At 45.3% G+C, this 19,307-nt stretch overlaps 2 protein-coding genes across 2 annotated transcripts; both read left to right on the plus strand.

The window, feature by feature from the left end:
- Positions 1–773: 773 nt before the first annotated feature.
- On the plus strand, positions 774–1,643 carry F5891DRAFT_965030 (uncharacterized protein; the record flags this gene model as incomplete). Its single annotated transcript, XM_041376133.1, has 1 exon — positions 774–1,643. The coding sequence occupies one exon, from the start codon at positions 774–776 to the stop codon at positions 1,641–1,643; it is 870 nt and encodes a 289-aa protein (XP_041217678.1).
- A 95-nt stretch (positions 1,644–1,738) lies between these two features.
- F5891DRAFT_987136 (uncharacterized protein) lies at positions 1,739–3,571 on the plus strand (the record flags this gene model as incomplete). Its single annotated transcript, XM_041377863.1, has 6 exons — positions 1,739–1,830; positions 1,883–2,000; positions 2,355–2,533; positions 2,578–2,726; positions 3,016–3,401; positions 3,425–3,571. The coding sequence occupies 6 exons, from the start codon at positions 1,739–1,741 to the stop codon at positions 3,569–3,571; spliced, it is 1,071 nt and encodes a 356-aa protein (XP_041217679.1).
- Positions 3,572–19,307: the final 15,736 nt, after the last annotated feature.

A 19,307-nucleotide genomic window follows, 5' to 3' on the forward strand; every position in this document is an offset into this window, starting at 1 on the left:
AACTACTCCATTCCCTTCATGGATGCAGTTGCATAGTTCCCAAACATGTTCTGGACTGTATCGTCTCAAGATTTTGAGATATTGTCTGCGATGTACCCCGGCCACGAATGCCCGAGAGTCCATACACATCTGAGACAAGTAGTGCAAGTTTTCGAAATCCAAATATAGACAGATCTGTTCTCCGAGCTCGCCAGTGTGGAGCACTATCAAAAACCGATGAGTTACCGTCTTCTTCTTATGAAATGATGCTTACAATCGTTCAAATTTCGGTAGCCATAACTTTTTCTGTCGTCTTGCATGATAGTGACAAGTGAGAATAAGGTCTTTCTCATTCCGACTCCTGTCGATTTAGGAGTGCCCTTTTATAAAATCCGTCGCTCATCTCCTATTCGATTAGTTTCAATTTCCAAGGAGTTTCAGTGGAGTTCAAGGTGATGTTCTCCTTTTCTTAGCCCCCGATTTCATTTCTCACCTATGCATCTTTGGCAGATAGATATCGTTGGTATATAAATCGCATGTGGTAAGGTCTCATACATTTGTTGAAGTCCATCATTCTGAAATCTGATTGCTGAAGTACTTTGGTGCTTCTTTGTGTGTTCTACTCGACTATCACTGACGCTATCTTTATTTATATCAGGTATAGTTATTCTTCTCTCAGATCCATCCTCTATAATGAATTTAACTATCATTCCGTGCAGAATCATATTATGTCTTCACCAATCGTATGCATCACCATCCAACCATTCTCTATCTTACCTCCAGAGGTGATAGATATGGTATTGTGTTTCTTCGACATTCAAAACATCGTCGCCTTGCGTGCCACTTGCCACCATAATGCAACTCTTACAGATTCTTTCCTCCAACGTCGACGAGATCGTATTCTCCGCTATTTCATCTCCGATGTTCCAGCATTCATGAAATTCATGCAAACTTCCAATGCTGTTATATCCGGTTCTTCCGCATTGAGACTTATTCTTGCCGTCGCGGATACCACATGGCCCATGTCTGACCTGGATCTATACATTCCCTTATCATCCGGGCCTTCAGCCACCGAATTCTTCCATCGGTTTGGGTATGACATTATTCCATACCCGCCTCCTAAAACGAAATATGGAAGCAAAAAAGTACGGAGTGTAGTTGCTGCAGTCCAGGGCAGTCGAAAAATCGACATTGTTTTATCTTGCGATGGTCGCCCTATTCTTCCCATATTTCAGTTCCACAGTTCGGTTGTTATGAACTACTTCACACCGACAACTATTTTCTCTGCCTATCCTGCTCTCACCTTGCAATTCAAAGGCCTCATCAATCCTATGGCATGTACGCGTCATCACATGCTTCCTCCACGTACAATGCGTGCGTTGATTAAATATGCCAATCGCGGCTTTGAATTCGCATCCTCTGGGCTCGCATGGACATGCACGGAGAATCACACATGCGCTCAGACATTTGAATGTCCCCTTCGTGCTCGCACTTCATTTGATAGCGCATGTCTCAATGTTTCCTTTTCTTCTCCTATATCTTCTTCTGATCTTACGCCATGTGGAGTGAAAGAGATGTATGGATGGCTGTTAGGAGGTTTTCATTGTCGTGAACAAGATCGCGAATTCTCTCCTTATGTATTTTATACTCCTTTGAGTCGTTGATTTTCATAATTCGAAATCGGTTTCATTTGGTACTATTTTTGTTTAAATATCCATGTAGTTATGAGTCCGTTGGTATATCAATTATTTGTGACACGATGTCCCACATCTGTGCTGAACCCAGTGTTTTTCTCGTGCAACAAGCAGCATTTGATCTGCTTTATGACGCCTTTGCTCACGATGAGTGGAGGTGAGTTATGTCTCAACAATGACATCGCATCATATATTTCTAAGTTTTTTAGACACCTCACTTTGCGCATGATTCGAACCAGACTCGAAAATCGTCTACGTCTTCCTCGCAATACTCTCTCACGGAAGATATATAAATTGCATATCAAGTCCATTGTTATCGATTTTTTGGTAAGACAGAAATCTCATTCGTCTGATATGATCGTTCATATTGAAAATAATCCCAGCACCAAAATGTTATGGAAATTCCTCTGTAGGCGAGATAGGTTGCCAGTAACATTAATTATACAAGTTATCATGAGTAGGTGGCGAAAGGACAATGTCAAGCTCTTCAGAGTCTGATGCCATATTCTTTAAGTAGCGAAGATGCAGTCGAGTCAGTCCGAAGTCTGTTTGAACTTTAGAAGTCGAGAGTGAAATACTCTTCAAATCCTGAATCACGGTGTAGTGACGGACACAACAGCTCGCTGGCGACCTTGTAAACTGAATTTCTAGCTTCAACTAGACATTGAGTTAATTGTGCAGATCTTGAATGTACAAGCCATACAAGCCAACAGTAGCGGAACGAGATTTGCCCTTACTAGTGGTGGCGTACATCCTGGAGTGAAGCACCTTCTGAAAGAAGGGATGTTTGCGCGGTGTCATAGAGTGGTCACACAAATCTTATCCAGAGTCAAACACTTGAACCGTCGTCCGACTCGAATGTGCGTCTGATGTCGCCTGAGGCTCTACCCAAACTAACGATGAGACAGTCATCCACAAACCCCGATCCATTCGAGGTTGTCTCAGCGGTTGTCGATAGCTGCAGGCCAAACGCGCCATTGAAGCTATACACCCTCTGGATCGGTGACCATGTCGCATCGGCCGCGTGCGAGCGCCTCGCTCGCTCGAGCGGAGGTGAATGTTAGATTGGAGGATTAGAAAGTGTGCAAAGCTTCTGACCGCTGGTCGGACGGGCGTAATCGAGAGTGTCATGGTTGATTGGCGTGGTTCGGGCCACCAGGGCATTGAAGCTATACACCCTCTGGATCGGTGACCATGTCGCATGTTTTCGGATGGGCGTAATCGAGAGTGTCGTGGTTGATTGGCGTGGTTCGGGCCACCGGGGCATTGAAGCTATACACCCTATGGATCGGTAACCATGTCGCATGTTTTCGGATGGGCATACTTTGTCTCCAGGTACCAGTCACAGTAGTTAATCAACCGTTCGAGGATAAAACTCCACTCCTTCATACTTTGGCTGCACAAGAACTCATTAAGCACCTGGAAGAGGGTAGAATACCACTTTTAAGGCCTGTGGCGCCTACCATGAATGAGGAAGTTCGAGAGATGGCAATTGTCCAATTAGGACTCGAGTACCAGCTTGCGAGCCAGTACACATCCTTTGTTACCATAGAGCCCCGGCGTGAGATGGAAAGGAGGAGGCTACACTGGACGGCGTCAGTAGAAGGCTCTCCGCGGCAGCATTATAATGCATTCCCACCTAGCATCACGAATGACGCTCCTGAAGATTATGTTTCCACCTCTTCCAAACCGGGCAAAGTTAGCTCAGCTCCTGCAATCAATGATGCGGTAACTCACTCTCGCTTGTGAAGGTAACTGATAACGGGCAATGCGTCATCTGGAGCGAAGGCTTGAACGGTGACAACATCACCCATGCGATATCTCCACAAGCCATTGCGAGTCATCAAGATGGGCCCGTAACGCCCTCCAGCTACGAGTTCATGCTACGTCTGGGATGAGTATAGACAATGGTGAGACGTGGTGAGTGGTTCTTACAACGGACAGTACATGCTCTGAGGGTTCATTGGAATGCACATCCAGAAATTCGGTGACCACATCCACCAACACGACAGAAGATCCGAGGACATGAGTAATCTAGTATCAATAATTGTTAGTTGAGTAGTAAACATTCAACACTAGAACTTGCCTTGAGAACGGAGGCAGTCAGGCCACACGCGAACTGCCCAACCCTGGATGCCAGGAGGTCTGCGTCCCAGTTCATTGCCATTCGCAGTTAACGGATGCACAACGAGCAGACTGTCGCCTGCTTGGATTGACCATCTTCGCAATCTATTGTTAAGATTTGCAAATACTTCAGAAAAGACGTTGATAAGGTGGTTCCCTCTGACGCGGGAAGCGCCAAATAAAGAGAGTGTTGGAGCAGGTGCAAGGGAAGCAGATACTTTGGAAATGTCTTCACTAATTTGCCAGATGTCATGCTAGACATGGCGAGGAAGTAGGGAAGTCCTGGAGCGAACATAATCCGTCGAATCATTCTGCGCGAGCCAGTCCGGTCAGATGACGAGAAGGATGATAAGGGAAGGAGATAGTTACATGATTCTCACAGCAGAGGTTGACGAGTTTAGTTGGAGAGGCAGCGAAGTACGTGAATTAAAGAAAAAAGGAACAACGAAATCAATAATAATTTACAATACAGAATTCGGCAGGGATCATAGAGAACGCACGGAGACCTCCAGCCATAGCAGAGCTCTCACCCGCCAAAGTGAAATGAAATGGACACGAAATGAAGGAAAAAGCAAAAAAAAAAAAAAGATATGTGTAGTACAGACTTCTACGGGATCACAGAGAACGCACGGAGACCTCCAGCCATAGCAGGACTCTCCCCCGCAGAAGTGAAATCAAATGAAAACTGAGTTACCATCACCGGTAGATGTCTGACAGGCATTTGGCTACCATGGCATCAGATACGGTAATTTTGCCCTCACCGGCAGAATTTTTGAGCAAGGATGATATTGAAGTAAAAGGGTGGAATATATTCCCTAGTTGAGGGATGCGGATAATACTAGGACTTCCCAACCAGGTTGAACCGTTCTACACCGAGTTGAAAAAAGAAAGACCGAGACTCAAGCTCAAGATCAACGACTGGCACGTGACCCATATATCACATGATGTATGGGATTATAGCGCGCGAATGACCTTATCCGTGGCGGTACGTACTTATATAAGCTAGTACGCAGCGATAGCACAGCAGAATAGATATTATTTTCAGCAGAATATAAAGGCGTGCGAAAGGAGTACGGTAGCGGGCTTTGCCACGCATGTGGCCTTATTCGACTTATATTGCAATAATATGGCAACCAAGTTGCAACGTGCCGTACCATGCAAGGCCCGTTGCAATCTGTTGCAATGCCATTTTAACTACATTTCTATGGCAATTTTAAGTACGACTCTATTATTCAAACCCATTTCAAAGACCATTTTGCCTTTGAACCTTGAAATGCCTTACAAGGCGTTGAAATCTAAATTAGGAATTTCTGACATTTCCAAGGTATGAATAGGGCTGGTCACTGTAACCATATATGGTTATGGCCGTACAATTTATGGTGGGTTTATGGGTACTACCCATACCATACCGTAAGTCGTACAATGCATTCGAAATGTTCAACAGTATGGTACGGGTCACTGTATGGTCATACAACCAGCTTATATGGTCGTACGGGAGATGTAGAAAACATTGAATTACAATACTAACTATGTAGTACAACAATGGCCCTTCCTCCCAGCACCCCATTGCCCAGTAGTATAGAGGAGATCATAGCTCCCAAATGATTATCAGGCTAAGTGCATGGTGGAGGAATTGCAAAGCACAATGTTGCTGTGTCTAAACAATACAGTTTGTTTTTAGAAAATCAAACAAGCAATAGTTATTTCACTTACCGCCCGAGCCTCCTTGGTCACTAAGACACCACCTTTAGCTTGGTATGTTCCGCAAAGCCTTACCCAGCTCTTGTGTATCACTTTATTCTTCTCCCCATTTGCATGTCGACATGCCAAGACAGCAGGCGAAAGCAGATTCAGTCAAGATGAAATCACTTGTGCAATAAACTGTGAAATGAAGGTACAAACTCCGACGATGTTGCCATTTTGTAGATATCTGTGATGGGATGCCATGAACCGGAGAATGAAGGAAATGATATGAATGTAGTGTAGCTTGAAGAGCAAAGATCCCTGGAGCTCTGCCTTCTGCAGACCATTCCACCATCATGTTCGCTAGTGAACATGCACTGTCCCTTTTGCCTGACATGAGGAAGTGAGGCTCTGTGGATAATTCAGGAAGGAGGTCAAGGAGGAAGTGACATAATCCAAGAGAATCAATATGAGAAAGTTGACTGTCACCAATACTTCAGTACAAAAGTTTGTTGGTGAGGATTGAGATCAGAGTTACCCCTGTTCCAAATCCACCTGGATGTGATGTTAGCTGATGTTTGATGGCAAAACAGCTAACAATGAAGCAGACCAAGCATGCATTGTAGTTTGTGGGTTGAGTGACCATATGTCCTGTATGACAGTACATATGGCTGTAAACTTACGGTGTCATATGGTACTCAAATGACCGTACACCATAACCGTCAATGAGAGCTCTAAAGCCCCGATGGTACGGGTACAGCACCCATATTATGTTACTGTACATCCCCATAATACAGTCTATGGTGGCCAGCCCTAGGTATGAAATGATTGATATTGCAAGTAGGTGATGTTCTGGGGCACAAGGAAAATGCTGCGCCACTGCTGTGACTGCTGTGGTACCTGCCATGACATTCCAAATTTATGCTAACTCTGGACCCAGAACCTAAGATCAAATTTCGTGATTTGTGAGTGTTCGAGATGATCAAGACATAGGCCAACAGTCCGTCACATCCCATAGAAACCTTAAATGGTTACAATACATCCTAGGCTGCCCTTACCAAGACATTCATACTAGGTATGCTTGATTCTCCATCTGTATGCATACATGTATGCTGGCAATCCTAGTTGTTGTTGACTTCAGAGATGCAGACATGTGGGGAGAAGGACAACTAGAACAAATATATAATCTCAGTATCTGGGAGGAAGACTCCAGGTGTTATAAGTACCTAGAACAAATGTATACTAAGTCTTTGTTAGTAGCTGGTATGTTATATGAAGGTATTTGCACTTACATCTCAGTATCTGGGAGGAAGACTGAGATGCCTAATTCTATGAAGGACCATTTTATATGTGGGTAAAGCAGGAATGAATGAAAATTTATCTGAGACCTTTAGACATGGTGTTCGGCCAATGACGAGCAAACGTCTGACAAACGATGCATTCATATCTGATAGCACTTGTCTGATGGGCCTCTCTACACTCCTCCTTGAGCACATTCCAGCTTCATCACACCTCACAGCCTCTCCAGGCATGGACATGGTAGTGGTTCAGTCAGGGCATCGGCAACATTATCATCTGTAGGGCAATATACAAGGGTGAAGGTGCCATGCTGAATGTGGAACCTGACAAAATGGTATTGTAGATTGATGTGTTTCATACAGGAGTGGAACTTATTATTCGTGGCGAGGGCTATAGCAGTGTAAAGATACAACAATGCTTGGTACTATATGAAGTAAGTGTCAGCAATATAAAAATGTTGTAGTGGTCTTGCACAGTCTAGTCTGCTATACTTGCTAGACAAGTGTGTTCGACCTGAGGGGTTCACTGTTGGAATAAGTCTATATTTAGTCAATTGATAAACTGTCAAAAGTCCGAGCACGAGAAATGGAATCTGAAGGTAATTACGAGTCCGATGCTGAAGCGTTGGCCGATGTTTTTGGGTTTAGCAGGTTAGCGGGTTTCAAGTGTGGGTTTGGCGGGTTTGTGTTGGGTTTAGGAAAAGAACATCGGATATAGTGAGCGGTGTAGGGATTCATTTCTGGTTGGGCTTGTAGAGACTGTTTTACCTTACCTTATGTTGGCACTTTTGTAGCTTACATAATCAAGCAATCTTTTCACCAGTTACCAGTATGAGTCTGAGTGCTGAGCAAGTTTCTATGATATTTCCTCTCCTCTGAGCCTTGAGCCTAGTCCAGAAACCCTTTAGGGTCGAATAGCAGCTAGGTTCTGCAAGACCCAACATATTGTTCAGACTCACCATCTGAATTGTTGTACCTTCAGCGGTATGTGGATTTATCAATAACGGTGGGTGTTTCTGATAGAAAGAGTGGTAATATTCGCAATGTCAACTAAGAACTACGACCTATCGGGTGTGACCACAAAGTGTCAGGAAACAGCTCCCTACTACTTGGATGATGAATGTGCTATGTGGAAACCAATATATATATAAGTACGTAGAAATCCGGAACCCTATAGGCGAAAGTAGCGGCTGAAGAATTTTGGGTCTGATGTACATGTAATTAAACATGAGGCGCTGCGGACTATGGGAAAACATGTAATAGTGCTGGCTACGATGTGAGTAATGTGTGAAATAATCAACTACACACCTAGTGGGGCTAGCTGACAAGACAAGACACGGATAGGACAAGTGTGTGGGGAAAATGTCGGGTCTGCTGGTCAAAGCATCGGGTTTGGCGGATATGTGTCGGGTTGCATCAGGTGAAAGAATTAATACAAGTTTGCGCGGGTCTGTAACAAACGGACTCTCTCAGTCGTTGCGCGCGAAGGCAAACATCTAGTGATATTCACCTGTAACAAATGGACTCTCTACTCGAAGTAAGTAAAGGTGAATATGTGAAAATGTAAGTATCTCACCTCAGTCGTTGCGTGCGAAGGCAAACGTCTGAGGTGCAAGGCTGAGTCCATAGCTAGCTAAATACCTCGCAGGCTCTTGTGCGAGTGAATTGAGTATGTGAGACTGTAACAATAAGAAAATATGGCACTGGCCCAAGAGATCAATGGTGTCTTATAAGTACAATAGAAAAGATGATAACAAGATCGCATGAATATGAAACGTACGTGTCGCTAGACATTGTGAACGAAAATAACAAGGGAATACTGCGTCTCGGCTGCGAGCACGCTTGCTCATTTCCAACACTCCCCCTCAAGCTGCGCGGAGTCCGAGTTGGGATGCAAAGTGTTTGACTTTCGGTGACGGCAAAGCTTTGGTAAGAGTATCGGTGATCATATTGACAGTAGGACAGAATATGAGGCGAAGCTTCTCTTCCTCAATAACCCAACAAATAAAGTGGAAACGGATGTCGATATGTTTGGTGCGAGCGTGATACTGGTGATCCTTAGTTAAAGCGATTGCCGATTGGTTGTCTGAAAAGAGGGTAATGGGTTCGGTGAGTGGTTCGAAGAGTTGTCCTATAAAGGAACGCAACCATAGCGCTTCCTTTGTTGCGTGAGTCGCTGCAACGTACTCGCTTTCGGTGGTAGACAGCGATACGATCTCTTGTCGTTTTGAAGACCAGGAGACGGCTCCTCCATCGATGAGGAAAGCATACCCTGAGACTGCACGTCTATCCTCCCCCATGCTACCATCTGCATCCGCATATCCTATCAACGCGCTTTCAACATCTCCATAAGTCAATTTTAAGTCCATCGTGCCCAGCAGATACCGATAGATACGGCGTACGGCGTCCCAGTGTGGTTGACCTGGGTTGCTCGAGAAGCGTGACACAGTTGCGACTGCGTAAGATATGTCAGGTCTGGTACTGAGAGAAGCGTACATCAACGATCCAACAGCTTCACGATATGGGACGTGGCGCATTGCTGCGTAGTCTGCTCCTGTTGACGGTGACTGCCCGGAGTGGAGTTTCGTGATTGGCTCCATAGGGTTTGAGACAGGTTTCAGGTCCTGGAAGTTAAAGCGGCGAATGATTGAATCAAGGTAAGATTTCTGGGATAAGGACAGCGTGTGGTTGTCACGGTTGCGTGAAACCTCTATACCAAGCAACCAGTGAAGTTCCCCGAGATCGGTGATCTCAACGTGCATTCGGATCTTTTCCTTGAGTTTGGTGATGGCGTCGATGGATGATGCAGCAATGGTGCAGTCATCAACATGAACGACGATGATGATTAACTCACTTCCTGAGCGTGAGAAGAAAACTGCTTGGTCAACATCGCATTGGGCGAAGCCAAGATTCTCCACCAATATTTCGACCAACTTTTGATACCATCAGCGCCCGCTTTGCTTTAGTCCATATAGTGTTTTCTGCAGATGACATACTTGCTTTGGATGGTCTGTCGACTCGAAGCCGGGAGGCTGGCGCATGTAAACAACTTCTTCATCAGTAAGTTCTCCGTTCAGATAAGCGCCTTTGATATCTATCTGATGGATCTCCATGTCCAGTCGAGCTGCAAGTGCGAGGACGGTTCTGATGGATGCAAGGGTGGCAACAGGTGTGTATGTGTCGAAATAATCTATCCCTGGGACTTGGGAATAACCTTGAGCTACTAGGCGCGCTTTGTATCGCACGACATTTCCTGCTGCGTCCTTTTTAGCACAGAAAACCCACTTTGAACCTACAATGTTGGCACCAGGAGGTGGGTCAACAAGCTTCCATGTTCCGGCAGTCTGCAGTGTGGCTAACTCTTCACGGATTCCAGCTTCCCATTGGGGCCAGTCCGGACGGCGCTTCGCCTCAGCTAGAGTGGTAGGTTCCAAAGCTTCGGCGTCAGCCATGAACTCACTCAGTGCTAACGCCAATTCTGCAGGGTCGTCCTCTGCTTCCAAAATTGCCATCAAATTCTCAGCAGCGGCCTCTGCTCCGGCCAGGTCTCCTTCAGCAACTGCTGGTGTGGCCAGCTGGATGCCTTTGGGGACAGGGTTTCTGTTGGCGATGATGTCGAGGACCCGTTGGCTTGGTTTTCGAACTCGCTTAGCGACCATGTCTAGCGCCGGCGAAGTTGACAGGATGGGGATTCTGGATGGGGTGACGGTCAGTGGGATGTTTGGGGCTGTTACTGGTGGGATAGGGCCAGGAGGTGAGTGTTCAGGCGACGATATCATTGCGTTCGGACTCTGATCTTCTTCCTCCCCCTCGCGATGTGTCGTCGTTACCTCCGCAGGATCCCAATAAGCATTCCTTTCGACAGTAACCGTATGTCTGGATGGCCAATAGACACGGCATCCGTTCTCACTAGCCTCATCAATGCCAATCCAACGTCCTTCATCGACACGGTCAGACAGCTTGTCTCCATGGCCTCTCTTTATCCAAACCTTGGAGCCCCAGGCACGGAGGCGACTAAGGTTTGGTTTCTTCCCTGTTGCTGCCTCGAGTGGAGTACCGCCGTTGAGAGCTTTTGTCGGGGTGCGATTCTTCAGCCAGACGGCATGTCTCACTGCCTCTCCCCAGAGGGTGCGTGGAAGGCCGCTGTCGTGGAGCATGGCTCTAACTTTCTCTAGTAGCGTGCGGTTTAGTCGCTCGGCAATGCCATTGTGCTCGGGCGTGTCATGAACAGTCAGCTTCTGCGTGGTGCCTGCGGCCTGGAGGTGCGCAATGAAAGCCTTCCCTAAGTATTCTCCCCCTCGGTCAGAATGGAGGGTTTTGATGCGGGCGCCGTGCTGATTCTCGCACCAGGCCTCAAAACTCTTGTATGCGTCAAGAGCCTCGCTCTTTTGACGCAAGAGATGGAGGTACGTCAGACTGGTCTTATCATCCGTGAAACTGACATAATAACGTCGTCCTCCTAGAGTCGGTACGGGGGCGGGTCCCCACAGATCAGTGTGGACTTCCTATCCGAACTCGGTAGCTCTTTCTCCCCGTCGTGCTTTAGCGATTGGCTTACGTGTGGCTTTCGCATAAACACATGTTTCACAAAATGTAGGTTCGCCAGAGGATAAATTGACTTTTATTCCAGATACGAGTCCGTTCTCTGCGAGGCGTCGAGCAGCCGCGGGAGCAATGTGTCCCATACGCTTGTGGAGTTCCATCACTGTGATGGTCTCTTCAATGGAGTCCGCACTGTCAAGGTTGGCTTTGTGGACGACACGATACAGACCCCATTCAGTTCTGGGGATTTGTCCAATGACATTCTCCATAGGGTCATTTATAATGCACCTGCCGTCAGTGAAAATGACGGTATAACCGAGCTTGTCGAGTCGTCCTATGGACACTAGGGTGTATCCGACTTCCGGCGAGAACAATACTTCGGTAAGTCTGAGCTTGGATGTGTCAACACCGTTTGGGATTTCTATTACCATTTCTCCTATGCCGGTCGCGCTGAAACATTGTTTATTGGCAGCAGTGAAAGGTTTTGGTGGAATAGTGGAAAGAGTTTCGAACTTTTCTCAGTACGGGGAAATATGGCGTGTGGATCCGGAATCGTATAACTCAACAACTGGACCATCAATGTGTCCGCTACTGACTTCGGCAGCAAGCTCTATGAAGGAATCTGTGTCGCTTCCACTGTTGGGAGCTGCTGATACAGTGTCCCAGTCGGGTAAGTTGTTCTCGTCTATCTCCGAGAACCAGTCTTCGTCGTTGACGACAAAGGCTGTTCTGTCATCAGCGTCTTCGTCTGACGACTCTGTGGAAAGAAGGTCGGGGATATAGGATTCATCATCTGACAGGCAATCGACAGCAAACACTCCGTCATCCTCAGAGTCGTCGTCTGCTGCTGCGTTCGCAGATCCTCTGGTTCCCGTGTTGCTGCTTGGTGTTTTCTCGGGCTCAGGACAACGAGCTTTAAAATGTTCCCGGGAGCCGCAATTCCAGCATGGTGGACGTGGTCTGTTGTTACCTCCGCCCCTTCCTCCTCGAAAGAAAATTCTGTTACCTCCTCTACCCCCTCGGCCGCGGGAAGACATATCTATGGCTGCCATAGCCTCATTTCCTCCATTGTGGCGAGTGGTGGTTCCCCCACGCGAGGGACGATTGTCCTTGCGGCTGCGACATTCGGATTCTTCGATAATCAAAGAGATTAGAATGTCGGGGTCAATGGTTTGGGTAGGGCTATAGAGTCGGGCGGTGGCAAGCTGCCCAGATGCAAAACTGGCTAGGTGGTTTGGGAGGGATTGGATGATTGTGGACCGGTAATCTTTCTCTTCAATCTGGACTCCTACTGCTGACAGCTCGTCACGTTTAGTGCGAAGTTCGTCGAGGAACGTGCGCACATCTCCCCCTCCTAGACACTTGGACTCCAAAAACTTAGTGCGAAGGTCGGTCTGCGCATATGCACCCTTCTCGGTGTATTCGCGCACGATTTCCTTCCACATTGCGACAACGTCGGTCAAGTTCCGAACACGTAACGCAGTAGAGTCGGGGATACGCTGGGTAAGCAAGTGTTTCGCGAGGTTCTCATGTTTCTGCCACTGAGCGAGTGCGACAGGGTCCGGAGGGGATACAGTAGTCGTTCCTCCAGACGTCATGGGTGATCCAACGGGCTTTGGGTTTGTCCCGTCGAATTGCTTCCATAGTTCTTTGGCTTCGACGGCTACTTGGAAGCGCAAAGAGAATATCGCCCAGTTGGTGCCCTTGATGTCAAGTTTGGGCACATTGGTTGGCAGAGTATCCGTAGTGACTGGCACAGTAGTAGACATGGTGAATATACAGCTTTTTCGCAGGAAAACGTGAGACGTAAGGCTTTCTAGAGAGCAGGGCTCATAACCTGAAAGAATTAATACAAGTTCACGCGGGTCTGTAACAAACGGACTCTCTCAGTTGTTGCGCGCGAAGGCAAACATCTAGTGATATTCACCTGTAACAAATGGACTCTCTACTCGAAGTAAGTAAAGGTGAATATGTGAAAATGTAAGTATCTCACCTCAGTCGTTGCGCGCTGAAGGTACAACAATTCAGATGGTGAGTCTGAACAATGCTGGGTCTTGCAGAACCTAGCTGCTATTCGACCCTAAAGGGTTTCTGGACTAGGCTCAAGGCTCAGAGGAGAGGAAATATGATAGAAAACTGCTGAGCACTCAGACTCATACTGGTAACTGGTGAAAAGATTGCTTTCTTATGTAAGCTACAAAAGTGCCAACATAAGGTAAGGTAAAACAGTCTCTACAAGCCCAGCCAGAAATGAATCCCTACAGCGCGAAGGCAAACGTCTGAGGTGCAAGGCTGAGTCCATAGCTAGCTAAATACCTCGCAGGCTCTTGTGCGAGTGAATTGAGTATGTGAGACTGTAACAATAAGAAAATATGGCACTGGCCCAAGAGATCAATGGTGTCTTATAAGTACAATAGAAAAGATGATAACAAGATCGCATGAATATGAAACGTACGTGTCGCTAGACATTGTGAACGAAAATAACAAGGGAATACTGCGTCTCGGCTGCGAGCACGCTTGCTCATTTCCAACATCAGGAAGTGATTATAGTGTGACAGACATTTGACATGATGCATGAAATGGCTGAATATGAGCCTAGCGCAAGCTTCAGTGCTATAGTGGCTTGATTGTCACAGTACAAAGGCATAGGGATAGGTGGGCATTGGTAGAGTTCCTCAAGGAGTAGCTGTAAGTACATCATTTTGCGGCCAACTGTGGTCAACACAATGTACTCTGCTTCTGCCATAGACAAGGCTATTATGGGCTGCTTGCGTGCACTCCACACGACCAGGCCAGCGTCTAACATGACAATATAACCTGTCATTGAGTGTCCGATTTCACTTGTGTGTGCAAGCAAGCATTTACGACTCAAAATCACTATAGCCAACACCAGTGTTCATGTGCTCAAACTAAGAAACACCTTTCATCAGCATTGTTGTCTTTCAAGGATTTTGTCACTCAAAAGAAAAGGTCACATGTCTCGCTTACTCCTGATGAGCAACCTGTGGCCATTGGAGCTCTAAATGCCTTGTTGGCTGGTCACACCAATGAGACTCTCAGTGGTGAAGCTTCACAGCTTGAAGAGCCTGTGTCTCTGCACAACTCATCACAGGATTCTGTGGATGTCCTTCACGATCACAGCTTTGAAGAAGATGGAGGAGGGGGAGGAGGAGGGGGGGATAATGAAATGGAGGACATGAGTTTGGCACAGCAGAGACCCAGATGTCAGAACTGATGGTTGCCACAGAGATTCAGGGATGTGCTCCCTCAGCCCCCACCTACTGTACCTATGGAAGTCTGTGTTTTGCTTCTGCAATCTGTTTGATGTATTGTCATTCCGGAAGATCACCCAGGTGTACCAGCATGCTCAGTTTTCCACACTCCCCCAAATGTATTTGGGCTAGTGCGTCAATACTTTTGCACTATGCCCCCATCCCACAATCCAGAGAAGTACATGACTATAGCTGACCTCTCATTTGTTCCCGAAGCCCCCCAAGAACTGCATGCTTCGAATAACCATTCTCTCTATCATCCATACCACAATTGTTCCTCCTTCCAGCTTGGCAACTGGTATTGGAACCAGGGACTTCAAAAGTCTCAAGCAGACTCCATGAAGTTATTGGATATTATAGGTACCAGTTCTTTCAGCACTTCCAATGTAACCTCCACACGTTGGAAGAACATTAACTCCACGTTGGGGGCGAATGAATATGATGAAGGAGATGGGGATGAATGGCAAGACAAAGACACTGGATAGAACAAAACACCGGTCTCCATTGAGGTACCTTTTTCCTGCACCACCAAAAAACCAGGGCCCTGGATGTATGAAGCCACACATCTGTATTATCATTCACTAGTGGCTGTCTTATGGGAGAAATTCTTGAATCCTTGAGATGATAAATTGTTTCATTATGAGCTGTATCAGCTGCATTGGACTCCACTACATATAGACGCAGAAGTCTCCATACATGGTAACCTGTACACATTGCCAGCCTTTCATGGAGCTCACACAGAGCTGCAAGAGTCACCTGGAGAACCTGGCTGTATCCTGCCTCAAGTTGTAGCTGGTATTATGTTTTTGTCAGATGCCACACAGCTCACATCATTTGGCAATGCAAAACTGTGGCCTACCTATATGTATTTTGGTAACAAGTCCAAGTATTGACACTGTAAGCCATCATAAAATCTGAGCAATCATATTGCATACTTCAAGACAGTACATTTTACTCAAATTTTGCATTTTACATCACACTTACCATTACGTGCTCAGCTTCCAGACTCATTCAAAGACTTCACAGGAGGAAAGGAGTTGTCCAGTGATTGTGCAACTCATTGCCATAGAGAATTTTTTCACAAGCAGTGGAAGATTTTACTGGATGACAAGTTCCTTGAGGCATATGAGCACAGTATTGTAGTTTGTTGTTGTGATGGCATCAAGTGTAGATTTTACCCGAGGATATTCACCTACTCTGTGGACTATCCAGAAAAGTAAGTAAACTCTTCTACAATATTGAATATTATTGACATCTTTTATCCAGGGTGCTTATAGCTACAGTTCAAAACCTAGGAGGATGTCCATGTCCTCAATGTTTAATACCAAAACATCGGATTCAGAATATGGGTAGGCCTCAAGATCATCAACAGTGTGATACTTTGGCTCGCAATGATGAGAGAAAACAAAATATCATGGGCACTGCACATGAATTGATTTACAAGAAGAACTTAGCGGTTGGCAGTGCACCAGTTGAGCGTATCCTTAAACCACATTTATGGGTGCCCACTTTGGTAAGGTCTGAATCATTTTGTAATAGACCATGACTAATCATTCTTCAGAACACATTCTCAGATCGCCTTGGCCCTTTGGGATTCAATATTTTCTGGGCACTTGTGGTCGATCTCTTACACAAGTTCGAGAGTGGCATCTGGAAGTCCCTTTTTACTCACTTGTTGCATATCATTTTGGTGCATGATAAATCTCTTATCCATGAATTAGACCACAGGTGCACATGTGTCATCGTACTGGCGTTCCATTTGTCTAAATCCTACTATCAGATACAGGCAAACTCCAATGTTTGGCCAAGTGATCATTTGAAAATTTTCTGCTAACTCTTCAGAGATGAAGAGGATGGCAGCTCGCAATTCTGAGAACTTGCTCCAGGTATGAACTTACTGTTGTTGGTGAAGTGCAGTGTTCTATCCCTATCTTTGACAGCCTCCTTTCAGAATCACACAACACTATCATTTTCAAACTGCTATTTACAATGACACATTGGCATGGGCTTGCTAAACTTCAAATGCATTCTGATATGACCCTTGACATTATGGACCTAGTAACTTCCGCAGTTGGTCAACAGTTCAGGGAATTGAAAGCCAAGGTTTGTGACACTTACACCACCTGGGAACTTCATCAGGAAGTCAAGGCTTGTATGTGACACCATGCAAGGCAAACATTGAAACAAAATGATGTGCACAAGGGCAAGCAAAACACTTTGAATTATGGGCAGTACACAAAAGTTTTTAACTTCCAAACATACAAATTTCATGCTTTAGGAGATTACATGTCCACAATTCAGTGATATGGCATGTCCAACTTGTACAGCAGTGAACCAGTCCATTCATTGTCATTTGCCTGACCATAGCTAACTATTGACTACAGGGTGAACTTGAATACTGGTCACCTAAGGCGAGTTATCACTGCACCGATCACAAATTATTTGTGAGACAGTTGACTCAGATCGAACATCAGCAGACTTGCATTCATTGCGTGGGTGACAGGGTCATTCATCACCTCCACATTGAAATCACAGAGTTAGTGAGATGCCTGGACGTCCACATAGGCCTGACACAAAAGCACCCTATTCATATAGGATCCTACTTGCACCTTCATGAAGGTGATCCAGCTGTCAAGGTCAGTCTCATTATATTATAACCACGTAAACACCCTTACACCTCCTGCAGAATTTTGTGTCGAAACTGAAACTTCATCTGTTGCATCGCACCATGATATCAAGAAATATTGCAGAGTCAGATCAAGATACTAATTCGATCATCCTCAAGGATGACTGAATATATAGTCACAACATGGCTAGGTTTAATTATACTACATACGATGTTTGTCGAGCCCAATACATTATCAACTCAAAGACTTCCCACTGCAACATTATGGTTCTCCATGCCAAAAAACGATATGGGACCTCAAGGTCACAGATTTATTTATGGCAAAGTACTGGGTATTTATCATACTAATGTAATTTTTATCGGAGTTGGTATGGTTGACTATACACTGATTCAAATGGAGTTTTTATGTGTTCGGTGGTATGAACCCATAGATGAAGTCTCCACCTGGGACTCCTCAACTATGGATCGTGTTAGATTTCTGTCTGTGACTCATGACCACTCATTTGACTTTCTGGATCCAACCGATGTCCTTAGGGGCTGTCATATCATTCCTGCTTTTGCTCGCAAGAGGAGATGGCTTGATGGATCAGGTCTCTCAGCATGTGCAGGGGATAAGAATGATTGCCACAGATACTACATTAATCATTGAGTAATGCTCCCACTACATGCATGACTTGCATTCAGTTCATAATTTTAGGTTTGTAGACCGCGATATGTTGATGTGGTTCCATTTTGGTTTTGGAGTTGGGCATACTTACTTGCACCATTGTACCTCACAAGCTCAGTCTCAGGATGAGTATCTCACAAGCTTCAAGCATAATATTCAAGATTTTGAAGATAGCAAAGAAGTTGAAAGCCATGATGATGACAAAGAGCAGGATGATTCCAAGTCAGAAGTCAAGGTTGAGGTGCCTGAGCAACAGTTCGGCTCTAGTAGTGAATCATTATCTGAGTTTCATGAAATGTACAATAGTGACTTAGAATTAAATTATGAGAACTAACATTTTAGAGTCACATTGCATTGGCATGGAAGACAGGCAATTATATGGTTCAGCCAACAATGTATTATTGTACCGCCTGAATGGCGCATGTAATAAGGGTACAGACTTCTCTATGGCACTGCGACGACCAGTCATTCATCTGAGCCTCATGCCAGTAATGTAGCTTAACATGGTATGTACATGTAATATGCTCTTGTAACACCTAATAGTCTCTGCTACTTCCAAGATACTGCGCTGATCAAGTGACATGCTAAGCATATTAATGTCAGCCCAATCCAATTATGTGTTTGTTATTGCTCTAATAGTCTAGTTTATACTCAATTTTACAGGAATTTTTGGATTGTAATTTGGCATTCTCAGATGATCATGTTGAACATCCACTGGGGCCATGTGCAAATTGTATTTCTCAATCAGCATCATATTGATATTTTTTTTAAAAATTCATCACAAATGCAATGTCTACCTTCAATAATCATGTGAACAATACAATCAATGCCAATGTGTGTTTGTTCAACCCTATGCTTCCTGGGTTCCTCCTGTTCTCTGCAAGTTTTCTTCTCTCACAACACTCAACAACTTTACTCACCAGTTCCTCCAGGGTATCCCTGTAACTACTGTTGAACTTGCAGGGTACTTGGTGCTGGGCCCTTAGCCCATTGTTTTACCTCTATACATAAGTATTCACTGATTTGTTTATACCACATTTCTCATCTATGTGATGGTGCAGTGTCCCCCACTTGCTCTTGATGCTGTAGGTGGATTTTATTTTTATGCATAATTTATACTTACTACCTGCTCCCAGCTAAAGCAGCAATTGTCTCTCTTCACATATCTGCAAACCCTGATGATTCATAATACAGCATACAAGTTACTACCCAGCAATGAGGTACCTGTGTATGTTTTAGTAGTAGGTTCCATCTGTACTGTATCATGTGTTCCTACTGATGTCCTACCACATCAGGGAATGTGTAAATTCCCTGATTTACCTGGAGTTGCTGACAGCAGGTTAATCAGACAGAACAGTTAGTCAATACATCAGACATGGTCTGAAATCAGGCAGGTCCATCTGATATCAGACTTCTGTCAAA

Source organism: Suillus fuscotomentosus (genome assembly GCF_016647785.1).
Source record: "Suillus fuscotomentosus strain FC203 chromosome Unknown F5891scaffold_146, whole genome shotgun sequence".
Classification (NCBI taxonomy): Eukaryota; Fungi; Basidiomycota; class Agaricomycetes; order Boletales; family Suillaceae; genus Suillus; species Suillus fuscotomentosus.